The sequence below is a fragment of the Carcharhinus amblyrhynchos genome, chromosome 8 (assembly GCF_965287045.1).
Source record: "Carcharhinus amblyrhynchos chromosome 8, sCarAmb.v2.hapA, whole genome shotgun sequence".
NCBI classification, from domain to species: Eukaryota; Metazoa; Chordata; class Chondrichthyes; order Carcharhiniformes; family Carcharhinidae; genus Carcharhinus; species Carcharhinus amblyrhynchos.
The window spans coordinates 36,440,055-36,466,519 of NC_137331.1; the positions used below are offsets into that span (position 1 = coordinate 36,440,055).

Below are 26,465 nucleotides of genomic sequence, written 5' to 3' on the forward strand. Positions count from 1 at the left end.
TAATACCAAAAACTTTATTCCCTTTTAGTTGATAAAGTTGAATGCTAATCTAATCAAGGTGTTGGAAATGGTGGAGGAATCCAGAATAACAGGAATTAATCTTACAATTAGAGCCTGGTGGATTAGGAGTGAAAGTGGGAAGCTTTCTTGTGCAAGGCGTGATGGAAATATGAAACACATTCCTGCAAAAGGTCATGGACGCTGGTTTATTTGAGGGATGGCAGATAATTATGCACTGTGGTTGGCAACTTGAGAGATCTGGAAGAAAGGGGAGTAAGTGGAATTGAGCTGCAGGTCAACCAAAGAATCATAGAATAGAATCCTTACTGTGCAGAAAGAGGCCATTTGGCCAATTGAGTCTGCACCAACTCTGAGTGCCTTACCTAGGCTCTTTCCCCCACTCTAACCCTGTAACCCCAATTATTTCCCATGGCTCATGAGACACGAAGGGACAATTTAACATGGCCAATCCACCTAACCTGCACATCTTTGGACTGTGGGAGGAAACCAGAGCACCCGGAGGAAACTCACACAGGCACAGGGAGAACTTGCAAACTCCACACAGACGATCATCCGAAGCCAGAATTGAACCCAGGCCCCTGGAGTTGTGAGACAGCAGTGCTAACTGCTGTGCCACTGTGATCTGATTAAACAGTGGAGCAGGCTCAAAAACCTACATCTGCCCCTATCTTCTGAGCACAGATTGGAGAACTGGACCAACAGGTCAATGTGCCTGACCCCTGGTGTTCCCGGTTACTATAAAGATCAAAAAAAATCCGGAATGCCTGAAAGTCACCATATGGGTAACTTGTATTTCCGACTCTCCCAATTGTGATGGGAGTGAATCCTTTGGAAAAACTTATTCACAAGTGCTAATTTATTCCATCACTTCGAAGCCAGCTGCTTGCATTTATTAAAAGTTGCCAAATACCCACCCCTCCCAAGCATAACGCTTACTTCTAATTGGATTCAGTGAAGCTTTGCACTCTTATTATCAAAGCTTTGAATTTCCAATTTTAACATATGTTCCTAAAATAATCAACTCAGCTGATTTGATCACTTAGTTCTCAATGTCTGTTTGATCTTCCACATGAGGGGGCTTAGGTAGACATTGTTGGACAACGAGTGACAAGGCTTCAATCTGTTATTTTTTAAAAATATATAATGGGAATTTTAATATACCATGAATTCAAAATTCATTGTCCCTTCAAATATAATGTTGGGGAGCGTTGATCCTGCTGAATATAATGAGTTGCAGCATAATTAAACAGAAGTAGAACATCGGAACATGCACTGTGCCAGCGATACAGCAGTCTATCGAGGATCATTAACTGCCAAGCAGTTGAACATAATTTGATCTTCCATTTGAAACCCTACAAAAAAAAAAGGGAGCATATAAAAATGAGTTTCTCAGTAGGGTTATTCCAAATGCAACATTCAGGATTACAAACGCTTAACCCTGTTCCCTTTCTCCTTAGGTTTTCAATTAGACGTTAGCCCAGCCAGATTAACAGTCACCAATAATAATATGGTCAGATAAATATCCGTTTCAGCAACTTTTTTGTTTGGAGCTGGTGGTCTCCCCTCCTCTTTGAGAAGAGCCGGAGAACCCTTGATTAATGCTCTTTAACCCTCCTTGTGATCGGCTTCCTTTTTTTCTGAAGCGAAGGGTCTCCAAGGTCCGTTGGAAATGAGATGTCTGTTTCCTGAGAGCTGTCGCTGTTTTGCGACTTGGGGTTTCCTTTGAGCTGGGCTTTGTTGCTTGACATGCGCTGCTGCTGGTCTTTCAGTTCCATGTATGAGCGCGAGAAGGTGTGAAAGATGGACGTAACTGGGAAGGCCATGAGGAGAATGCCACTCAGGATGCTGCTCAGAGCTACCACCTGCCCTGGGATACTGCGTGGGACCATGTCTCCGTAACCCACAGTCGTCATCGAGATCACCGCCCACCAGTAGCTGCTGGGGATGCTGGTGAAATCGTGTTTGGCACCCAGTTCACTCTCTGCCAAAAATACCAGGGGAGAGAAGAGTGCCATGGCCACACAAAGGAAGAGGAGGAGGAGGCCAAATTCCCTCGTGCATCGTTGGACGGTGAGGCCCAGAGTCTGAAGCCCAAGGGAATGACGAACCAATCTCATCACATACAAAATTCTCAAAGCACGAAGCACCCGGAGGACGAGTCCTATTTTTTCCAAGTCCAGGTTTCCAGGGCCAGTTGGTTTCCCATCGATTGACAGGGCATCTATAATCAGACTGATGTAATAAGGCAAAAGGGCCATTATGTCGATGACATTCAAAGGAGTCCTCAGAAACATGCATTTGTTCTGTGCCTGGATAAATCGCAGCAGGAACTCTAATGAAAACCAAGCCACACAGACTGTTTCCAGGACAAAGATGTTGTAGCACTTCTGGGAGCATTCACCCTAGAAAATAAAAGAAAAATCAAAATAGTAATGTACCTAGCAAAAGGTGTTAAACTTTTTGTACTTAATACATACAAATAAGGAGGAGTAGGCCATTCAGTCCCTTAAGCCTGCTGTGCCATTTAATAAAATCATGATGCAGGGATGCCAGCGTTGGACTGGGGTGGGCACAGTAAGAAGTCTCACCGCACCAGGTTAAAGTCCAACAGGTTTATTTGGAATCATGAGCTTTCAGAGCATTGCTCATTCACCAAGTGAAGGAGGTAGATTCACAAACACAGCATATATAGACAAAGATACAATTGCAAGATAATTACAGATTGGAATGTGAGTCTTTACAGGGGTACAAAAGAGTGTGCGTGGAGAGAGGGATAATCACAGGTTAAAGAGATGAGTATGAATGAAGATATGGGGAGGGAAGTGTAAAAGTTCACAGCTCTTTAACCTGTGATTATCCCTTTCTACACGCACACTCTTCATGTCTGTAAAGACTTGATTACCGTATAGATTCACATTGCAACCATTCTTAACATTTCAATCTGTAATTATCTTGCAGTTGTGTCTTTGCCAATATATATGAATCACCTGATGAAGGAGCAATGCTCCGAAAGCTTGTGATTCCAAATATACCTGTACTTTAATCTGCAGTTGAAAACTTCTTAGTAAGATCATGGTTGATTTGATAATAACCTCCACTCTGCACCCTGATAACCTTTCAGCCCCTTGCGGACTAAGAATCTATCCACCTCTGCCTCGAAAAATTTTCAAAGACTCTGCCTTCTCCAGAAGAGAGTTCCAAAGACTCACGGCCCATTGGGTGAAAACATCTTCATTTTAAATGTTTTCAATGGTTTTTGGTTGATGGGCTGATTCCTATGCTCCCGCCCCAGTGAATGCACCTCATGGTATGTGGAAGGTCCAAAGCTTGATCAGCAATGAAGTCTGCTGATCTTGACAGAATCAGCCTTTCAACGGGGCACTATAATTTGGGGAGGGAAGGAAATTGGCCAATCCAATAAGCAGTGCTGGGAAGAGTCCACAATATTTGCATGGGTGTCTCATGAACTTAGAGTCATCTTCAACTGTCACGCCCTTTATGATGGAGCAGAACACCCCCTGTCCAACACGGTGACAAAGAATACCTTCCTATTTAACTACAATTCATGGAACCATTACAGAAAAGCTCAGTCACTTAAAAGTAAGGGGCAGAAAGAGATAGATCTGTGGGTGGCGCAGTGGTTAGCACTGCTGCCTCACAGCGCCAGGAACCTGGGTTCAATTCCAGGCTTAGGTCACAGTCTGTGCAGACTCTGCATATTCTCCCCATGTCTGTGTGGCTTTCCTCTGGGTGCTCTGGTTTCCTCCCACAGTCTAAAGACGTGCTGGTTAAGTTAATTGGCCATGCTAAATTGACCCTAGTGTCAGGGGATTAGAGGGGTAAGAATGTGGGATTAAGGGAGTGGGGACTGGGTAGGATTTTGGCTGGTGCAGACTCAATGGGCTGAGTGGCCTTCTCCTGTACTGTAGGATTCTATGATCTATGAGAGAAAACAATATAGAGACTTGATATAGGAAGGATGTTACTAAACTGGAAAAGTGCAAAAAAAGAAAGATTGACAAGCATGTTAAGGGACTGGAAGGTTTGAATTATTAATGAGAGGCTGGATAGGCCTCTCCCTGGAGTGTACAGGGGTGATCTTAGAATTTATAAAATCAGGAGCATCATAGATAAGGTGAATAGCAATGGTCTTTCCCCCAGGATAAGGGAATCCAATACTAGAGGGCAAAGGTTTAAGGTGAGAGAGGAAAGACTTAAAAGGGATTTGAGGGGCAACATTTTCACACACAGGGTGATAATGTACGGAATGAGCTGCTAGAGGTGGCTACAATTACAACACTTAAAAAGTACATTTGGACAGGGACATGGGTGGGAAAGGTTTAGAGGGACATGGGCCAAATGCAGGCAGATGGGACTAGTTCAGTCTAGGAAACCTGGTCAGCATGGATGAGTTGGGCCAAAAGGGCCTGTTTCAACTCTAAGACATCTTCATTAACTATCAATCAGGAAAAGAATTTATAAACAGGGAACTGTGCTTTCAGGTTGCTGCTCATTTACAGACACAACATTCTGAGCTGTTATTAAAATCCTTTCAGAGCTTGGAAAGGATTGCAATTGAAGGAAGTTGTGATCTTTCTGCACATTTTTGAATACAGTGGATGCTGGTCAAATCCCCTTGCGCACATTACAGTCGTACATCAGACAACAGATTCTGAAGAAAATAATTAGCTATAACCTGATGGTTTTGATACTGGAGTGCTAAAATGTTAAATCATGTGAAATGCATGTGATAGAATGGAGAGAAATTAGGGTGATTATACAAGCATTGCAAATTGTACAAAGCCAATAAGAAACTTATGGTATCAGAGGACTGAAAAATAGCTAATGTCATTCCATACTTTAAAAAGGTCAGGTCACAAGCATGTATCTAGTCATTATACATCAGTTAGGCTGACATTTACAGTGGAAATTATCTGTTGCAAGCACACAATAAAAATCTAAGCAGTAAATCCAAACCAACAATAGTCTATGAAAAGTAAACTAATATTGAGCCAAGTTATTGGAATCCTTGTTGGAGGGATTCTTACAATCTATTTCCTTGGCCTCCTTCATTTCCCCATTGTGCTGACCTCAAGTTGAAGAATCTTTCACATCCATTGAATTCCTCCTCACAAGATGTGATCCTTTCTTGATGAGTCGAGAGAGAGAGAGAGAGCGCGCGCAAGCGAGAAAGAGCAATGTCTCTGATCATATGAAGCATCATTCCCCAACCTTAACCCAACAGTTGCCAGAAATCATTCTCAGGGCTGCTCCTGCTCCAAAGTTATTACCGTGGCACGATGTGGCCCACACTACACATCCGGCAGAGTAGCAGCATTGGAATAGGAGCAAGACAGAAGGAATTTCCGGCCAATTTCTTTTGCAGCTAAGGCCAAAAGCAGGACCCTAGAATGAAATTTCCTCTTTTTCTTTCATGAATGTCAAGGCCAGTTACAACATTGGCTGGTGTCAGTGAAAACAGGACAAACCCAAAACATTCCTACCTCAGTTCCACATTAGAACAGCTCATTTTCCAATTCATCACAAAAGCTATCTCCTCTAAGGAGAGGAGTCACATAGGTTCACAGCATAGAAGGAGGACATTTGGCACATTGAGTTTGTGCTGGCTGTTTATTAAAGCAATCCAAGACCAGCCACGCTGCCCTGACTTCTTCTGAAATTGGCACAACCATTGTCTTACTCAGATGTTTGATCCAATTTTTCCCCATGAAACTTTTCCGTAACCTTTCTGCTTCCTCTCAGTGAGAACTTTAAATTGCTAGTTCCTCCTCACTGCCTCCCATCGGGAACCAGATGTAGTTAAGTGATCACAAGAATGATCCCTGGAATGAAGAGCTTGTCGTATGAGGAAAGGTTGAGGACTCTGGGTCTGGAGTTTAGAAGGGTGGGAGGGTTTGTGGGGTTGGGGGGTTGTAGATCTTATTGAAACTTACAGGATACTGCGAAGCCTGGATAGAGTGAATGTGGAGAGGATGTTTCCATGAGTAGGAAAAGCTAGAACCAGAGGGTACAATCTCAGGCTAAAGGGATGATCCTTTAAAACAGATGAGGAGGAACTTCAGCCAGGGAATGGTGAATCTGTGGAACTCTTTGCCGCAGAAGGCTGTGGAAGCCAGGTCATTGAGTGTCTTTAAGACAGAGATTCATAGGTACTTGATTAATGAGGGGATCAGGGTTATGGGGAAAAAGTCAGGAGAATGGGGATGAGAAAAGTATCAGCTGTGATTGAATGGGGGAGAAGACTCAAAATGGGCCAAGTGGTCTACTTCTGCTCCTATGTCTTATGATCTTAAGCAGCAATTCAAGGCAGAGGAATACTGAAAGGAGAGATGGAAATCCTGGAAGTGGATCCTTGCTGAAAATAGCTGAGAGAAAGGGTTGTTTGGAAGATGATCCAAAGGCAGGTCTTTTTGAGTGGAGTTTGGAGATTTGTGTATAATCATCTGGGGAAAGTGACAAGAAATCCACAGAAGTTTGATTGGGAGGCAATTGCCACTTGGTTTCAGAATGAGGTGTGTCTGACTATAGTGACCTATTCGTTTATATGGACTGTATATTTACTGAGAGTATTATGGTGCAAGATGTATTTTGTGACCTGTGATATTCTTAACATCTATGCACACTTGTGAAGATAATATGTTGGATGAAGGAGTATTGTATTGTAATCAAACTTTTCATGTTTTCTGTTTTTAAAAAGCCAATTGGCAGTCCTGTGATTCAATTTATTATTGTTATATATGTTGGGATACAGTGAAAAGTACTGTTTCTTGCGTGTTATACAGACAAAGCATACCATATATAGAGAAGGAAAGGAGAGGATGCAGAATGTAATATGACAGTCATAGCTAGGGTGCAGAGAAAGATCTACCTACACCTCAGCAGTTCAAGGCAGGCCATCACCATCTTCGAGCAATAAATGCTGGTCTAGCCAGTGCTACCCACATCCCATAAATGAACAAAAAAATATAGAACCTTTAATCTAGTGAAACATCCAAAGAAGGAATTATCAAACAAAATTTGATATCAAGCCAAGTATATTAGGATAGGGGGATCTAAAGCTTGGTCAAACACAAGTTTTATTCTACTAGTAATGAAATTCTAGGTGCTGTGGATGTTTTTTTTTGGCTTTAATCTACCTTCATTTGCACTTAGTGTTATGGTTTGCAAGTCTAGAGGTGGGATATCCCCCTCACCTCCATATCTTCTGCAGTGGCAGAGTTGCAGGGTGACAGTGGGATCTTGCGGTTCCGCCTTTGTCAAAAGCGGTTGCCATCTGCGGGACTGGAAGATCCTGCATGTGGGAAGGACTGGAAAATTTTTGTGTAGGTTTTTCGATCGACAACCTTTTTTTAAGAGTACAAACTCCAATTCCTTTGTTTGTCATCTAAGATCTATTACATACACTCTCCATATTAAACTGCGTTTGACATCTGTCTGCCAATTCCCTTCATTTGCTTTTGTCTCCCTGACATCTTTTAATGTCTTCCATGACATTTGCTTTTGTGTCTTCAGCAAATTAGGAGATTGTGCTCTCCAGCCCAAACCATCCGTAGATAGCAAGAACAGAAGCGAACCTAGGACTGAACCCTAGCCTATGCCATTCCAATCTGAACAAGATCCATTAACCTCAATCCTTTGCTTCTTGTCCACCAACCAATTTTCAATCCTCTGAAGAAGAATTTTTACGGACTCGAGACATGAACTGTTTCTCTCTCCGCAGATGTTGCCAGACCTGCTGAGGATTTCCAACATTCTCTGTTCTTATTTCAATCTCTGATGCTCCGTTTTACTGCTCCATATATCTACACAGGGAATTTTCACAGTAACTTCACTGAAGTGTTAATGTAAGCCTACTCGTCACACTAATAAGTGAACTCAACTAAACTACATTTCGACAGCAAGACTCCTGCAAGTCAGCCAGCTGAATCATTTAGAAATCTACACATATTTAGCAACTGTCAAAGTGAATGGCAAATATTAATAATACTGAAGAAGGAAAGATAATGTAAATCAGTGGCAAGGAAGCAAATCTGACTGAACAAGCATTTAAAATATTTGGGTATGCTATTTCTACAGATCCCGTCAAGGCTAAATGACAATAGTTAAGGAAATTGTCCGTGAAATCACATCCAGATGAGGAGATGGATTTTTTTTTTAAAAATTAGGAAAGGTTATAAAATTGTGAAGGTCTTGCAGAATAAGCTTGGCAACTGAGAGTTATGGGTGGCATAGTGGTTAGCACCGCTGCTTCACAGTGCCAGGGACACGAAGTTCTATTCCTGGCCTTGGGTCACTGTCTGTGTGGAGCCTGCACATTCTCCCCATGTCTGCATGGGTTTCCTGCCACAGTTCGAAAGACCTGCTGGTTAGGTGGATTGGTCATGCTAAATTGTCCCTTAATTTAAGTGGGGCTAGCTAGGGTAAATGCGTGGGATTATGGGGATAGGGCCTGGTGGGATCATTGTCAGTGCAGGCTCGATGGGTCAAATGGTCACCTCCTGCACTGTCGTGATTCCATCCATTTTAAGGCATCAGCTACAACAGGGAGCAAACAAACCAAAGTGTTAAATGAATTTCAAAAGCAAGTGGAGAAATCTGAGCATCTAACAGAGGAGCAAGTGGAAACCTAATTTGTGTGGATTAAATGTTGATCCAAATGAGAGGACAAGGCATCCCAGATTTCCTTCTCTCCATCACTGGTGGCCATGCCTATAGCTGGCCCAGTCCTAAAAGTTGACAGATTTCTTCCTTAAGGCTCTCTGACTCTCAACCTCTTTCCTCCTTTTAGATCTGCCTTAAATCTACCTCTTTCACCGTACTTTTGGTTACCCATTCTTATGCGCTTGGCATCAAATTGTGGCTGGAATGCCTTACTAAGTTAAAGGCACTACACAAATTCCACCTGTTATTGCGAATATCTAGAATCACAAAATCCCTACAGTGCAGAAAGATTCAGGCCATTGAGTCTGCACAACAATCCCACCCAGGCCCTATACCCATAAACCCACAGATTTACCCTGCAATCCCCCTGACATGAAGGGACAATAAAGCATGGCTAATCCACCAGGACTGTGGGAGGAAACCGCAGCACCAGGAGGAAACCCACACAGACACGTGGAGAGCATACAAATGCCAAACAGTCAACCAAGGCCAGAATTGAACCTGGGTGTCTGGCGCCCACAAGTCTAACCTATTCAGTTATGAGTCATAGGTGTTGCAAGCTACTAATTTGACTGCAAAGGTCCCTAATAATAGAAAGTGGCGCATCATGCAGTTTTGTTGAAGATTCTGCAAGATCTACTCATGGTCCATCCCAGTTTCACAGCAGGACAAATAATACAGGCAATTACCTTAGTGCTGAAATGTCCATTTCCAAACTGGGCTTGTCAAGGTTTTTTTTGTGGCGAGGTAGAGGCAGGACATGGTCAAGCAGCAAAAACATCAGAATCTATATGTGGCTAGTCAAGTATTGGTCAATGATGCAAGAGGTCAACTGGTGGAGGACTTGACACTGGTAAGACTGTTGATGGTGTTAGAATGAATGCTGATCTTAGACAACTTGAAATTGAAAATGGGAGTCCCCAACTAGCAACTTGATGAAGAAAGCACAAGACTGCGAGGCATAGAGAACTTGCCCTTAGACAGATCATAGAATCCCTGCATCAACAACAATCCCACCACCCTATGTCCGAAACCCCACACATTTACCTTGCAATTCCCTCTAACATATGCATCCCGGGACACTAAAGGGAAATTTGGCATGGCCAATCAACCTAAACTGCACATCTTTGGACTGTGGGACGAAACCCATGCAGACACGGGGAGAATGTGCAAACTCCACACAGACAGTGATCCAAGCCGGGGATCGAACCTGGGTGCCCGGAGCTGAGAGGCAGTAGGGCTAACCATTGTGCCACCATAAACACTCAGACTATGAACGCAATACTGCTGAGCCTCAAGGAAATGTGCCTACTATCCCTCCTGTTGGAGATAATCATTCCTTGGCAATTACAAGGCTCAAGCATTACTTGTTACTTGCTAGACCAAGCCACCATGTTTTCTTGGTCATTCTACATGCAAGCATAAGTTTTCAATTTCCCATTATCTGAGAATTTGTAAATGAAACAGAACATTGTGATCATTGAAATACTCATTTCTGACCTTATGATGGAAGGAAGATCATTGGCAAAGTAGTTGTATATGGTTGGGTCTAGGACCTCACGCAGAACAACAACTGCAATGATATGCTGAAATGATGGACCTCTGATAGGGTGGGATTTCATGGCCTCACTCATCCCGAAATCACAAAATCCCACCTGGAAGTCAACAGACCTTTCCATTATCTTCCCCTCGCCCACTCCGATGCCTGTGGTGGACAGGGCCCTAAAAGTCCAACAATAGAGTCATAAAATTGTACTGAGCAGAAAGTGCCCTTCACCAACAATAACTCCCACTAAAGTCATCCTAATCCCATTTTCCTACACCTTTCCCATGTCCTTGAATGTTATGATGTTTCAAGAGCTTATCCAAGTATTTCATAAAGATTGACCTGACCTTACATAATCACAGACAACTTTCTTTGGGCTAAGTATGACTCCAGTCTTTGGAGAATTTTCCCCTCGGTCTGTGTTTGCAGTCAATTTCACTGGGACCCCTTCATATTACACTCAGCCAAATTCTAGCCGTTTTATTTCAGAAATTATTCACTCCTTACCCATGACAACTCCACCCCCCCAACCCCACAGGCTTGGGCCACTGTCTGTGCAGAGGCTGCACGGCATCCCCGTGTCTGTATGGGTTTCCTCCAGGTGCTCCAGTTTCCTCCCACAGTCCAAAAGATGTGCTGGTTAGGGTGCATTGGCCATGCTAAGTTCTGCCTCAGGGTATCCAAACAGGTGCTGGAGTGTGGCGACTAGGGGATTTTCACAGCAACTTCATTGCAGTATTAGTGTAAGCCTACTTGTGACACCAATAAAATGAACTTTAACTTTAAGATTCCCATCTTGCCTTCACTCACCCTTTGGCCGAGAGTCCCTCAGCGATTCTGGACCTCTGATGGTCACATGGTTCCTGTTCGGTCTGACCAGTAATGGAGAGTTGCTGGCCTCTGACAGTGGACAGGACTTCTGCCGAGGTCCCGAATCCCAGGGGAGGCTGGAGACTGGCCAAAATGCCAGAAGGGAAACTGATATCACAGGGCCTCATGCAATCTTTGAGGGTGCCAACTAAATCCAGCCACTGAATCTGCCTTCTTTACCATTTCAGGGAATGCATTCCAGAACACTACAACTCACTGCAGAAAAATATTCTTCTCATCTCTACAAGCCAAGAGATTCTGCTTTGTCACATTTGCCTTCATGCACTGCCACTGGCAGACTTAAAAATAACATTGAAATAATCAGTATTCTAACAAAGATCCTTGCTTGTTAGAACTCATTGAGGGTGATTTTCTCTCGCCCAAATGCAAAAGAAGTTCAGATAATTAGCAAGCTTGTTTATCAAATTCTTTACCATGGAAGTGATTTTAATCAAAATGCATTTTTTGTGAGGGCAAGGTATGAGATCAGCACGATTAAAGCACTTTTTACTGCTAATGAGACCAGTCATTTATTTAAATTTTAAAGATGTGTGATGAAGGAACAGTTTCAGACAAAAGGATAGATGGTTTCCTTTTGTAGACATCTGAACTTCACCACCAGCTTGGTCCTGGAGCAACGTCCCAAGACATAATCATTGTGTGTAGTTAGCAATGATCACAGTTCCAGGATCCAGGAGTATTTAATAATGGATAACAATTACCTCCAGAAAGTATTTCACAGTCCTCACAAGATTAATCTCATCTAACATATTTGTGCATCACAGCTAAGTTTAAATCGATGAATATTTTCAGCAACTGCAACGGCACTGCTGCCTCAGCGCCAGGGACCAGGGTTCAAATCCCACCTTGGGTCACTGTGCAGAGTTTGCATGTTCTCCTCGTGTCTATGTGGATTTTCCTCCAGGTGCTCCAGTTTCCTCCCACAGTCCAAAGATATGCAGGTTAGGTTGATTGGCCATGGTAAACTGCCCCCTAGTGTCAGGGAGACTAGCTAGGGTAAATGTATGGGGTTAAGGGGAGAGGGCCTGGGTGGGATTGTTGCCAGTGCAGACTCACAGGGCCAAATGGCCTCCTTCTACATTGTAGGGATTCTACGAATTGCAATGGCATGATGACACAGTGGTTAGCACTGTTGCTTCACAGCACCAGGGACCTTGGGTTTGATTCCAGCTTGGGTCACTGTCTGTGCAGAGTCTGCATGTTCTCCTAGTGACTGTGTGGGTTTCCTGCAGGTGCTCTGGTTTCCTCCAACATTCTGAAAGACATGCTGGCTAGGCGCATTGGCCATGCTAAATCCTCCCTCAGTGTACCCGAGCAAGCACCGGCGTGTGGTGACTAGGGGAATTTCACAGTAACTTCACATTGCAATGTTCATGTAAGACTTACTTGCGACTAATAAATAAACTTTATTTTACAAGGCACTCCAGTCCCTGCTATGCCCAACAAGCATGGAAGGCCTCAATGATATCCATGGACATCCCATGCTCCCTTTCCAGGGACACCCAGCCGTAGGTAGAGGGACAGATAGTTGGGGTGAACGACTCTCTGTCACACGCTGCCTGTGGACCTGTTGATGGGAAGTTTAGCCAGGCTCAAGAGGAGGATCACGAGGAGACCCATCTCTTTTCCCCCTCCATACAGAGGGCCCGCACTTCAGGAGGATGGGGCTAAATTCTGAGATTTTCAAAGTGCAACCTAAGACACTGAACAGTCCATGGACGCCACAAGTATTCCCTTGACCGAATCTCATGCTCCCCTGCTGGTGGGTTTGAAGGTGAGGGATTTGTTAAATCCAGCAAGGGAATTGGGGGGGGGGGGGGGGGGGGGGAGGGGAGGGGGTGCTGTTAGCTGCCCCCACCGCAATTAGACCCTGGTGGGGGTGACTTCAGGCTGCCCACATGCCAGTGAATCAACTGAGGCACTGATACGCACAATTAATGCCCTCTTAAGGGCCTCACCATCCCTCTGCTGTTGGGAATGAACTGGAAATGGGGGAGGCCTGCACCAGTCACCCAGCCCAACAGCTTTTCCTATGCAGGTTGATGAGGGACAGGGGGGAGGGGTCCTTCCTTACGAGATCCCAGCAAGGACAACACCCCCCCATCCCCCATCCCCCAGGCTTCACCCTGCCCAAAAAGGTTTTATGCCTCTCTCCATCTATGGCCTCTCAACCTCAATCCCCTTGCACACCCCCTGCTCAGGTCCATCAGTTCTGCATCCAGCAAGATCCCCCATACACCGAATCAAATCGCAGTCCAATGCCACATGCCCTGTTCCAAAGCATTAGAGAGTGGCTGTCCTCTGGCTGATCTGATTTGGGGACCTCCTGTTTCTCAGAAGCACTAAATCCATCTTTAGCCGATTACCTGCAGAGCGGCTTGTGTTCCAATTAGCTGACTCCAGCCCAGTGTTCTAGCCGACAGATGGGGGATCCAGTGCTTTGTATAACTCAGCCCCATCTAATATTGCCAATCACCCATCATTGCCCAAACTAATCTGCTGCTTAAACTTTCACCCATGTCTTTAGTTACTTCTAGACTTGACTAATGTTCAAGATTCTCATCTTGCCCTCACAGTCTTCATACACTTATCTAGATATTGACCAGTTAAAAGGTACACATTTACCTAACAACACTGTGGGTGTACCTTCACTATTTGGACTGCAACAGTTCAAAAAGCCACACCTTTATGGAGGGCAATTATTACTGACATTTCCAGCAAAAGAAGTTGATATTTACTTATTAGTCACAAGTAGGCTTACGTTAAAACTGCAATGAAGTTACTGTGAAAATCCCCTAGTCGCCATATTTTGGTCCCTGTTTGGATACACAGAGGGAGAATTTAGCATGGCCAATGCACCTAACAGCACTATTGGACTGTAGGAGGAAACCCACATAGATACTGGAGAATGTGCAGACTCCACATAGACAGTGACCCAAGCCGGGAATCAAACCTGGATCCCTGGAGTTGAGAGACAATACTGTGTACTATGCCACAATACTCACATTCCATGAATGAATTTTTGAAAAGCTATCAGTTAGTTCAGCCTCTGTTTGCCTGTTTTTTTCCCCCACCACAGAATAATTTATCCTAATTTTATCCAGAACAGCAACAAAATTATACAGAGATGGAGCCATTGGCTCACCTTGTTTCAGATGCAGAGAAGGTGTGTCCACTTGCTTTTATGGAGACTGGTTGAATAGGGACACATTCTGGAGATGTGTTTTATTCTATACAAATGGTTAAGAAAATCATTTTATTAAATTTTGGGGTTTTAAATAACAAATTAGCACAAGATTCTTTCCTCACATTTTCATGTGGAGTGTTGGATACCCACTGCAGTTGTGCTTGATTGCCTTCAGAGATCCATGTTGTACTGATGGGGGACTTTCATTAAATCAGAAGACATTTGGTAATTCCAAGATTTAAATGTATTATGATTTATACTATGGCTGCAGTCAATTTAAGTCAACAAAACGGATCCGAGAAAGAAACTAGTTAATAACCTAATCATGAACTTTCCTGAAACTAGTCTGGTGAGAAAGTTGTGCAGAGTCCTTCAAGAATATTCAAAATCAGTTATCCTAGTCAATCTATTTTTTTCTGAAAATAACCTGAGTTTCCTTTATGCACACAGCAAAGATACAGGCGGCGGCGGGGCGGGGGCGGCAATTCTCCAACAAATTCTGTGTCAAATTCACATGAAAACTATTTTTTCCAGTGGGAGTTCAAAGTTAAAATTTAAAGTTTATTTATTAGACACAAGTAAGGCTTACATTAACACTGCAATGAAGTTGCTATGAAATTCCCCTAGTCGCCACAGACCAGCACCTGTTCGGGTCGATGCACCTAACTAGCACGTCTTTCAGATAGAGGAAACTGGAGCACCCGCGGGAAACCCCTGCAGACACAGGGAGAATGTGCAAACTCCACACAGAGACCCAACTCAGAAATCAACTCAAGTTCCCGGTGCTGTGAAGCAGCAGTGCTAACCACTATGCCGCCTAGAGAAGAGTCTCCCACACTCTATGCACTGCAGAGTGCATCAGTGTGAATCACGCAAAAAAAAAAAATAGGGAGCAGGACCTATTTCTGCTGGAGAGGCCAACAGGATAGCACTGAGTGGGCCACTGTTCTTGTCGCACAGCCACCAGTTAGTTCAGCCTCAGTTTGCCTGTTCTTTTTCTCCACAGAGAATAATTTTTATCTTAATTTTATCCCGAACAGCAACAGAAATATATGGAGTTGAAGCCACTGGCTTGCCTTGTTTCAGATCCAGAGAAGCTGTGTCCATTCACTTTTATGGAGACTGGCTGAATAGGGACACAACGCATTCTGGAGATGTGTTTTATTCTATGCTATAGTTAAGTAAAAAAAGCATTAAATTTTGGGGGGCCTCGATTATCCCCCTTCATTTCAGTGGGGTCAGGCCGCCAGCTCCCCATTAGTGGGGGGGCTATAGTAATCCCCGCTAAAGTGAACTACTCCTGACAGAGGTGGGATGGGTGGTGGGGAGGAGATACTAGTGACCCAGGAGACTTCAGTCCTGGGCCTGCTAATTATATTTAAAAATACCTCAAAAATGAAGCTCTGCATATATAAAGCAGCTCCACGTTTATTTCCAATGCGGAGCTGACAGCACTGGAAATCCAGCGCTGAGACATGCACTGGGTCTGGTGCCCAGCGCAAATGACGCTAATCCGGCCCCGCTTAAATCTCCCGGCCCGCTGCACTAAAGATGAATGGGAGAATTGCCCCCAGGATACGGCTGGACAATAGACTCTCTAATGATTATGTTAAGCAACCGAAAAAATTTTTTTAATTCATTCGTGGGGCGTGGGCATCACTGGCTGGAAACTAAGGGATTGACTGCCCATCCTTTAGTTTCACTCGGCCATTTCAGAGGGATAGTTGAGAGGCAACCACATTGCTGTAGGACCTGGAGTCACATGTCGGCCAGACCAGGCAAGGATGGCAGATTTCCTTCCCTAAAAGGACATTAAGGAACCAGATGAGATTTTCCGACAATGGTTTCATGGACATCAGTAGATTCTTAATTCCAGATTTTTTTTTTATTGAATTCAAATTCCACCAGCAGCTGTGGCAAGATTCAAACCCAGGTCCCCAGAACATTAGCTGAGATTCTGGATTAATAGTCTAACGATAATACCACTAGGCCATCATCTCCCCATAAAAAAACTAGGATAACAGCAGCCTGTGTTTCCTGAACACTGTCCGTGTGGAGTTCTCTCGGAGTGCATTTCCTCCGGGTGCTCCGGTTTCCTCCCACAGTCTGAAAGACGTGCTAGTTAATTGCATTGACTCGAACAGGTGCCGGAGTGTGGGGACTAGGGGAATTTCACAGTAAATTCATTGCAGTGTTAATGTAAGCCTTACTTGTGACTAATAAAGAATCTTCAAGTTCAAAGTTTATTTGAGTTGGATATTTCCATTGGTTCAGTACATCACTGACCATTCCTATAAAAAGTGCATTCCTCTAATTCTGGCCTCTTTTGCATACCCAATCTTAATTGCTGTATGCATGGTGGCTGTGTTTTCAGCCACCAGGTCCTAAAGCTTTGGAATACTGTCCCTAAACCTCTATCAAGACACTCTTTCAAACCTACCTGACCTACTCAAATATCCCATTTTGTGGCTCATTTCTAATTATCGTCTGAAATTTCTCCTGTTAAACTTTTTGCAACATTTTGCCACGTTAAAGGGTGCTATAATAGATGCAAGCTGTTGTTATTGTTGCACCCTGAGAATATATTGCTACTTTTGTGTTCGATAATTGGAAGAATATCGACTTTTCCAAACCACAGCACAGACTACAAACCAACAGACAAACCTATTGAATATTCAACAGATAAGTGCAAAATGCTTAATATAAATTGAGCGTTACAATGATTAAATCATTACCATTCTCAAAATGTCAAAAAACTCTGCACTAATTCTTGACATTAAATTGACTGTGGAAATATTTTGTTAAGTAGCTCCACAATACCAAGGACCTTTCTGATTAGTTCTAGGCCCCCTATTACTTCAGAATGATTGATGTGTAGAGTCACAGACAACTAAGTAGAACTTTGCAACCTGTAACACTTGGCTATGGAGTCACAGGTCTATGAAGAATCATGGTCCTATTTCTCCCTGGATCTGATGCAAGTCATCTATAGAGATACAGCTGACTGCCTGCGTGGAGTTTGCACATTCTCCCGATGTCTGCATGGGTTTCCTCCCACAATCCAAAGATGTACGGTTTGGGTTGATTGGCCATGGTAAATTGCTCTTTAGTGTTAGGGGAATTAGCAGGATAAAATGCATGGGGTTACGGGGATAGGGCCTGGGTGGGATTGTGGTTGGTGCAGGCCTGATTTACCAAATGGCCTCCTTCTGCACTGTAGGGATTCTATAATTCTTGTTATGTATGTTAGGGCCTCTTTAATGGAATGTGTCCTGTGACTCCGGGGTGTGGAGTGAGCTGATTGGGAACTGCCCTATATGGGCAATCAGTAAAGTTTAAATCAGTCACAAGTAAGACTTCCATTAACACTGCAATGAAGTTACTGTGAAATTCTCCTAGTCGCCACACTTCAGTGCCTGTTTGTGCCAATGCATCTAACCAGCATGTCTTTCAGGTTGTAAGAGGAAACCAGAGCACCTGTAGGAAACCCATGCAGACATGGGGAGAATGTGCAAATTCCACAGACAGTGACCCAAGTTGGGAATCAAACTGGGGTCCCTGGCGCTGTGAGGTAGCAGTACTGAACAGAATGGCAGCACGCCACCCCAATCAACATGGTTGTGGAGCAAGTAGACCATATAAAAATTTCTGTTGTGTGACTTCTGGCTGTGGAGTAGTACTTGAGGAAATACCTTAGAAATAAGACAAATAACAAATCTAATTAAGTTTATTTCTTAAGAAGACTTCCAAGATGTCAATCACCCAAGGGGATAGATTTAGTGAGATGGGGGAGGGGGAGTAGGGAGAGTCACTAGATTGATTCAGAGTTGAAAGGGTTGGCTTGAGGACAGATTGAGTAGACTGGGGATATACTCATTGGAATCCAGGAGAACAAGGAGGGATCTTGTAGAAACATAAGATTATGAAGGGGATGGAAGCAGGGAGGTTGTTTCCACTGGCAAGTGAAACCAGAACTAGGGGGAAGCAGCTTTAGGACCAAGTTGAGAAGGAACTTCTTCACGCAAAGGGTTGTGAATCTGTGGAATTCCCTGCCCAGTGAAGCAGTTGAGGTTACCTCGTTGAATGTTTTTAAGACAAGGATAGATACATTTTTGAACAGTAAAGGAATTAAGGGTTATGGTGAGTGGGTGGGCAAGTGGAGCTGAAAAGATCAGCCATGATCTTATTGAGGCAGGCTAGAGGGGCCAGATGGCCTACTCCTGCTCCTCGTTCTTATAGTTCTCTGTCCAGGGACAAAAGCACCAAACCAACCTTCATGTTTTGGCAGAAGCAAATTACTGCAGATGTTGAACACTTGAAATAAAAACAGAACATGCTGGAAATCCTCATTCTCCCTGTGGGTTTCCTCCCTCAGTCTGAAAGACGTGCTGGTTAGTTGCATTGGCAGTGCTATATTCTCCCTCAGTGTAGCTGAACAGGCACTGAAGTGTGGTGACTGGGGGATTTTCACAGTAACTTCATTGCAGTGTTAATATAAGCCTACTTGTAACACTAATAAGTAGACTTTAAATAACTCAGAACAGGTAATCTTGCTTAATTTCTGTTAAAAAGGAACTGAGTTTTTACATTATGGTCACTTGCAACATTTATGAAACATCAAGTGTTCTGGAATGAGCAGTTTACTGCACCGCTGAAGCGATTTGCAACTTAGAGACTCACCCGTTCCTCCTCTTCTCTCAGATCAGGCATGGTGCTGATGCAGAGACTTACAGTGGTGATCGTCACAAAAATAACGGAAAGGCAAGCAAAGAGCTTTCCCGGGATCCCAGAATCGGGATTTTCCACCATGTCCCTGAGCTTCTTCATGCAGTGACCCAGGCGAGTCGTGTCATCAAAGGCACCCTGTGATTCATCAGTAAGTAACACTTCATAATCCCTCTTGAATTCTTCCAGATCCTCCACTTTCTGGTAGAGTTTACGGCGGCAGCACCACTCCAGGTTTTCATCCTCAATGCCCCAGTAAATCAGCTCCTCCTGGAAGGAGAGGGCACACATTTCTCTGAGCAGCCTTAGCTTCCCAGCTGTCAGAAAAGTCATAATAGTTCTGAAGGCACACGGATTGCGGTCAAAGAAAAATTCATTGCGGGTCATGTCATAATCATCGCAGATGTCCATGATTTCGTCGTAGCTGTGACACGTTTTCAGTTTGCCCAGACGTGTTAATGGGATCTGATCAAGGGTAATCCATGGAATCCTATACTTGATGCCTCCAACGTTGATGATGGCAGACCGGATTCTCTCATTGAGTTGGCTGATGCAGCAGACATCCTCGCCTGGCTGAAGCAGTTTGACTGTGTGGTAATAAACTCCCTTCTTGGCGCAGGTCTCGGCACTCCCCACACTGCAAGTGAAGGCCTTGAGCTCCCGTTCAGGTCTGCCCTCGGCCAACAAAGCCATCGTCATTTCAAAGGCTGTTCTGTGGAACTACTCAGTCATTCCACCTCCTCACTGAGAACAATCCGCTGAAATATTGTTGGATCTGTAATGAGAAAAGATTGAGCTTAAAGCTAAATATTGTGGATGGAGAAAGAATGGCTGCAACAATAATTTAACAACAACAATGGCAATAGTGGCTTTAAACGTGGCTATTCTGGCTGAGTGCTAAGCAGGCTGGAATTTTTGGTCAGCATATAGATTAAAAGCCAGTCGTAAAGAGGCTCTGGTCTGGGAGCCGTGATTGAAGCTTCTCGGATAAGGGAAGTTGTCGTCTACTTTAACCCGAGACACTGCGGCTTTGATTTACATGGCTGCTATGTAAGAGAACATGTCAAATGAACCAAACATAATGGCATTGTCCAAAAGTAATTTTGTTGGATCTTCAAGCCACATGCTTGGTTTCTGGTTACACTGCTGGCTGGATGACAGGGAATCTTCCAGAAGCGAGTGGAGAATTGTGGATAAAAGACACAGCAGTCCTTTGTTTGGCAGTGATAACTCAAAGAGGTCTTGTGTCTGAAGGATGCTTCAGAGAACAAGATAGATTCTACACTGGGGATATTTCTTGGCCAAGGTTTTTGTGAACTCGGTGGTATCTATTTTAAGTTAAATAGTTGATGTTCAGTTAAAGTAAAGAGTTAATGATCTACACCTGTTTATGTTCGAGTTGGTACAAGAAGTGTTAAATAAATAAATAATTGAATCACTGTCCTCGTTTGTCTCATTAAACTGAATTGCTTGGAAGGTGTTTAAATTGAAGCTGTATGACAATATCTAATAACTAACTAGTAAGAAACATTATATCAATACTACCTGTCCCTCTACATACCTTTGTATCTTCTGCAAACTAAGCAACAGTGCCTTCAGTTTTTTCCTCCAAATCATTAATGTATATTGTGAAAAGTTGTGGTCCCAGCACTAACTTCTGAGGCACACCACTAATCACTGGCTGCAATCCTGAAAAAGATCCCTTTATCCCTACTCTCTGCCTTCTACAGTCAGCCAATCCTCTATCCATGCCAGGATAACACCATAGGCACTTAACTTATTTAACAGTCTCCTATGCGGTACCTTGTCAAAGGCCTTCTGGAATGACTGAGATGAGGGAGATAGAATGTGGAGTATAAACAACCGCAGACACTAGGTGAGCCAAGTGGCCTGTTTCTGTGCTCTATATTCTAACCAATTAAGTTTTGGATAAGCAGTCTGAGTCTCCATTTAATCTGTATCCTAATACATGCCTTGCAATCTTACTGTGGTCTATTAAATCAATAAACTACAAGATTATAAATCTTACAATCTTTAAATAGTATTTGGATGAGCACTTGAAACATCACAACATTCAAGGATATGGGACAAGTGCTGGAAAATGGAATTAGCATGACTTTTGATAGTTATTATCAGTGCAGACTTGATGGGCCAAAGGGCCTGTACTATGATGTATGATTCTATTGTCTCCAGTCTACACTGAAAGGACACAGTTCAAGTAGTATCAGGCATTTATACTAACTCTTAAGATTACTTTCAAATAAAAATAACAGTTAATCACAAAGGTTAAAAAAAGAATTAGTTATATACAATTCGAATGCTTAGAAAAGACATTATTCCGCAAAGGCTTGCGATATCTTCTTAAATGAGTGTATTTGTTGCACAATCCAATATTCTGTGAAACTTTGAGGAAACAGTCTTTCATAGACATCTCAAATGTGTTGTTTGTGTGTGGGTGGAGTGATATTCCCAAACTTCAAATACAAGCAATAAAGCTGAAACTCAACATTCAATATGAACAATGAACTAAAGATGGCAAAATAAGTATATATCCTTAAACATGTCAGTTAAATTCAAAGATTCCACGATTGAGGATGAATAGGAAGCAGTTGTTCCCTCTGGTTGAAGGGGCCATAACATTCAGAGGGGATTTGAGAATTTTATTTCCACTCTGAAGGGTGGCGGGAATCTGGAATGCACTGCGACCAGAAACCCCTACAGCCTTTAAAAAGTATTTGGCTGAGTGCTTGAAATATCATAACATTGAAGGATATAGGACAATTGCTGGAAAATGGGATTCGTGTGACTTTAGTGGTGATTATTGTCAGTGCAGACTCAATGGGCTGAAGGGTCTTTTCTCCATCGCGCGATTCTATGGTACAAACTGTGTTAGAATTCTGTAAGCAAAAGGCCTAATGTAACTTAAGGATCAGCAGTGCACACCTTGTCTGTGTTCATGTCCTGTTAATGATCTGAACAAATGAAACTTGATCATTCTGGATTATCTACAGAGCAAAGAATCTACGTGTTTTTACAGGCTCTGGACTCCATCTTGGAATAAGGGACATATGTTTATTGTGTTTAAGATCACATGCATTAGAAGCACAAGTAGGCAACTTGGCCACTTGAACCTGCTCCGCCATTCAACAAGATCATGGCTGATCTGATGTAACCTCAGCCCCAAATAACTTTCCACCCCTTTGTTGATCAAGGATCTATCTAGATATGCCTTAAATATTCAAAGACACTCCTTCCACTGCCTTCTGCGGACAAGTGACTCATAACCTTCTAAGAAAAAACATTTTTCCTCATCTCCATCTTAAACGAACAAATCCTTTATTTTTAAATAGTGACCCTTGGTTCTGGATTATCCAACAAGAGGAAACATCTGCTCCACATCCACCCAAATCATGATCCCTCAGGATCTTAAGTGTATCAATCAAGTCGCTTCTTATTCTTCTAAACTCCAGTGGATATAAACCTAACCTCTCCAACCTTTCCTCCTAAGACAACTTGTCCATTCCTGGTATTAGTCTAATAAACCTTCTCTGGACTGCTTCTAACTTATTTATGTTTTTGCTTAAATAAGGAGACCAGCACTATACACAAAACTCCAGATGTGATCTTGTCAATGCCCTTTATATCCAAAGAACAACCTCTGTACTTTTGTAATCAATTCCCTCAAAATATTCTATTAGCTTTCCTAATTATTTGCTGTACCTGCAGACTAGCCTTTTGCGATTTGTGCACCATGACACCCAGATCCCTCTGCAACCATTCACCATTTAGATAATGAGCTTCTTTTATTCTGGATAAAAACACATTACAGCGGATGCTGGAATCTGAAACCAAAAGAGAAAATGCTGGAAAATCTCAGCAGATCTGGCAGCATCTGTAAGAAGAGAAAAGAGCTGATGGTTTGAGTCCAGATGACCCTTTATCAAAGGTCTTTAGGTTATTTTTTTATTCTCCCTGACAAAATTGAGAATTTCACATTTCCACATTATACTCCATTTGCCAGATTTTTGCCCACTCTCTTAACCCATGTCCCTTTGTAGTCTCCTTGCGTCCTCTTCACAATTTAGTTTGCTACCTATATTTGTGGGATCAGCAAATTTAGCAACCAGTCCCTTCATGAGAACATAAGGAATAGGAGCAGGAGTAGGCCATCTAGCCTACCCCGCCATTCAGTAAGATCATGGCTGACCTGAAGTGGATCAATTCCACTTTCCCGCTTTCTCCCCATAACCCTTAATTCCCTTGTCCATCAAAAACCTATCTACCCGTAGCTTAAATATATTTAGCGAGGTAGCCTCCACCACTTCAACGGGCAGAGAATTCCAGAGATTCACCACCCTTTGAGTGAAGAAGTTCCTCCTCAACTCCAATCTTCATCCAAGTCACTTCCATATTTTTTTATTCATTTGTGGGGCATGGGTGTCACTGGCTTGCCAGTATTTATTGCCCATCCGTGGTTGCCCTTGTTCAGAGGGTGGTTGAGAATTAACCACATTGCTATGACTCCGGATGCACAAAGTAGTCATGATGTGGAGATGCTGATGTTGGACTGGGGTAAACACAGTAAGAAGTCTGACAACACCAGGTTTAAGTCCAACCGATTTATTTGATAGTAAACTCACAAGCTTGAGGTTTCCCTCTGTCAGGTGAAAGAAGAGTTCTGGCCTCAGACAGAGCATATAAAGCACAGGCAGTTTACAGATTACTGATTAGAATGCAAACCTTTACACCTAACCTACTATTCAAGTCTTAAAGTGGCTAACAATGTGTGAGTGGAAGGAGCACTGAGCACAGGTTAAAGAGGTGTGTATTGTCTCCAGACAGTACAGATCCACAGCATATCCATAGATGAAAATGGTGGGGCAGGGAGGGTGTATGCGGATGCGGGCTAGAGAGCCTGTTTTCATTATAAGTTGGGTGAAATCCCACAGCGCCAAGGTAGGCTCTGTCAACTGCCCAGTTCTGCAGCTGGCAGCTTCTGTTTCTGGCTCAAAACCTTCTCCTGGTTGAACCAGCCCACCTGTACACACTGCCCACCTAACTCCCACAGTGAAAATTCCATCCGAGGCAGCACTTCCTCTCAAGGTGGGCAGCCAAGCTGGGAATATTCCCAGCTCCCTCTACCGACTCGGAAATGAAAGTCCAGTTCCAAGTCAGGATGGTGTGTGGCTTAGAGGGAAGCTTACAAGTGGTGGTATTCCCATGCATTTACTGCTCTTGCCCTTATACGTAGTAGAGGTTTAGAAATTCCTGTCATAGGCGTTTTGTCGAGTTGCTGCAATGCATCTGGTAGATCATACACACTGCAGCCAATGTGTGCTCGTTGTGGAGGGAGTGAAGTTTAAGATGGTGGTTGGGTATCAAACAAGCGTGCTGCACGCTCTTGTATGATGTTGTACTTGTGTCATTAGAGCCAACTTATTCAGGCAAGTGGAGAATATTCTATCACTTTGCACTTGAAGTTGCTGGTCAAGCTTTCGGGAGTCAGAAGCTGAGTTACTCGCTGCAGAATGTCCAGCCTCTGACCGCTCTTGTAGTCACAGTATTTATACAGCCTCTCTAGTTCAGTTACTGGTCAATGGTAACCTCCAGAAGGGGGTGGGTTCGGTGATGGTAATGCTGTTGAATATTGCAGAGAAAATGGTTCAATCCTGTCTTGTTGGATATGATGTGGGTATGCCGGCGTTGGACTGGCGTAAACACAGTAAAAAGTCTGACAACACCAGGTTTTAGTCCAGGTTGGACTAAAACCTGGTGTTGTCAGACTTTTTATTGTTGGATATGGTCATTGGAACCATGTATTTACTTGTTAACAACTGTCAATGTAAGCAAGCTACTATTCACCCAAGAACATAACTACAATCTTCAGTTGAAACGACAGGGATAGGTTTTCCACAGTGGAGAAGTCAGTGTGAAACAGACAGATGAAAGAGAGAAGCAATGCAGTCTTCAGTGTTCAATAAACCAAGTACCCGTACACTGGATCGAAAGGAATTGAAGAAAGGCATTTCTGAAATAATCGGCACAGGACACTTTTGGAAAACTGACAACTGAAAAAGAACACTTCCCTGATAATAAAATACTCAGGGTGGAATAACAATGGCAGTGAATGTTAATGTCATGGAGTGTTATAAACTGCATCCTATATGAGCAGTTCCAATGACAAGCTGGTCCTAGAAACAGGAACAGAATTAAGACAAAGTTTTCACCAGAATCATAAAATCCTTCAGTACAGAAGGAGGCCATTCAGCACATCGAGTCTGCACCAACCACAATCCCACCCAGGCCCTATCCCCATAACCCCATGTAATTACCCTGACACTAAGGGGCAATTTAGCATGGCCAATCCACCTAACCTGCACATCTTTGGACTGTGGGAGGAAACCTGAGCACCTGGAGGAAATCCACACAGAACATGCAAACACCAGACAGACAGTGATCCAAGCCAGGAATTGAACACAGGTCCCTGGAGCTGTGAAGCAGCAGTGCTAACCACTGTGCCATCATGCTGCCCAAAGATGAACAAGGTCATAGTCAGAATCATGCAGCACATACAGGTCCATAAGCAGTAAGTGGCGGTGTTTTTCTGCCGAGAGTCATTTTGTCTGGGAAGGAATGTAGCAGATGCTATAAAAGCAGGTTAATTATTCATTTTAGCCACACAGTGTTTATTTAGCAGTAGGCCTAATGTGACTTTTGTTCATTTTTATTTTCAGCTATTAAAAGGTAAATTGGATTAAAGAGGAGGAGCTAGGCTTGTAGCAGTGAACCAGTGTCATTTTCCTGTTAAACAAAAGGGCAGTTGCTGCCTGGAGCTGGTAGAAAGGAGGTTCTCTTCAGAAGTTTTCTCAAAAGCTCCAAGTCTGTTAACAAAGATTAAAGCAAGTATGCCTGAATTTTAAGTCTATAAAGAGAAATATTGTTTGGTTGGAACTGATAGTGATAAGTTAGAATTTGGAATTGTTCAACTGTTAAAGGTTAAGCTAAATTAATTTGTTATAGTTAAACTGTGTTATTAAATAAAGTTTTAATAAAAGCTCCTTACTTTGGTCAGTAGAATCACATTTGGAGTGAAACATCCTATCTTCACATTTATGCCAAAATAGGGAAAAAAATATTGGGGTCTAATTTGGCTTCATAAATATTCCTTGGGCTTTTGATCTGGCACCCTAACACCATCAAAATCCAATCTACACTAATTACCAAGGCATAGGCGGCCCAGGTCCAAGTGCTGGTAAATGGGATTAAAGTGTTTCTCCAGGTGTTTCTTAAAATGTTGCGAGTGTACCTGCCTCCACCATCCTCTCAGGCAGCACGTTCCACATTTCCACCACTCTGGGTGAAAAAGCCTTTTGTCAGATCCTCTTTAAACCATTTATTCTTCACATTAAAACT

At 43.2% G+C, this 26,465-nt stretch overlaps 1 protein-coding gene across 1 annotated transcript; it reads right to left on the reverse strand.

The window, feature by feature from the left end:
- Positions 1-1,616: 1,616 nt before the first annotated feature.
- On the reverse strand, positions 1,617-19,751 carry LOC145346966 (voltage-gated potassium channel regulatory subunit KCNG2-like). Its single transcript, XM_080194844.1, has 2 exons — positions 19,008-19,751; positions 1,617-2,423 (listed from the first exon to the last, which is right to left on the reverse strand). The coding sequence occupies exons 1-2, from the start codon at positions 19,749-19,751 to the stop codon at positions 1,617-1,619; spliced, it is 1,551 nt and encodes a 516-aa protein (XP_080050970.1).
- Positions 19,752-26,465: the final 6,714 nt, after the last annotated feature.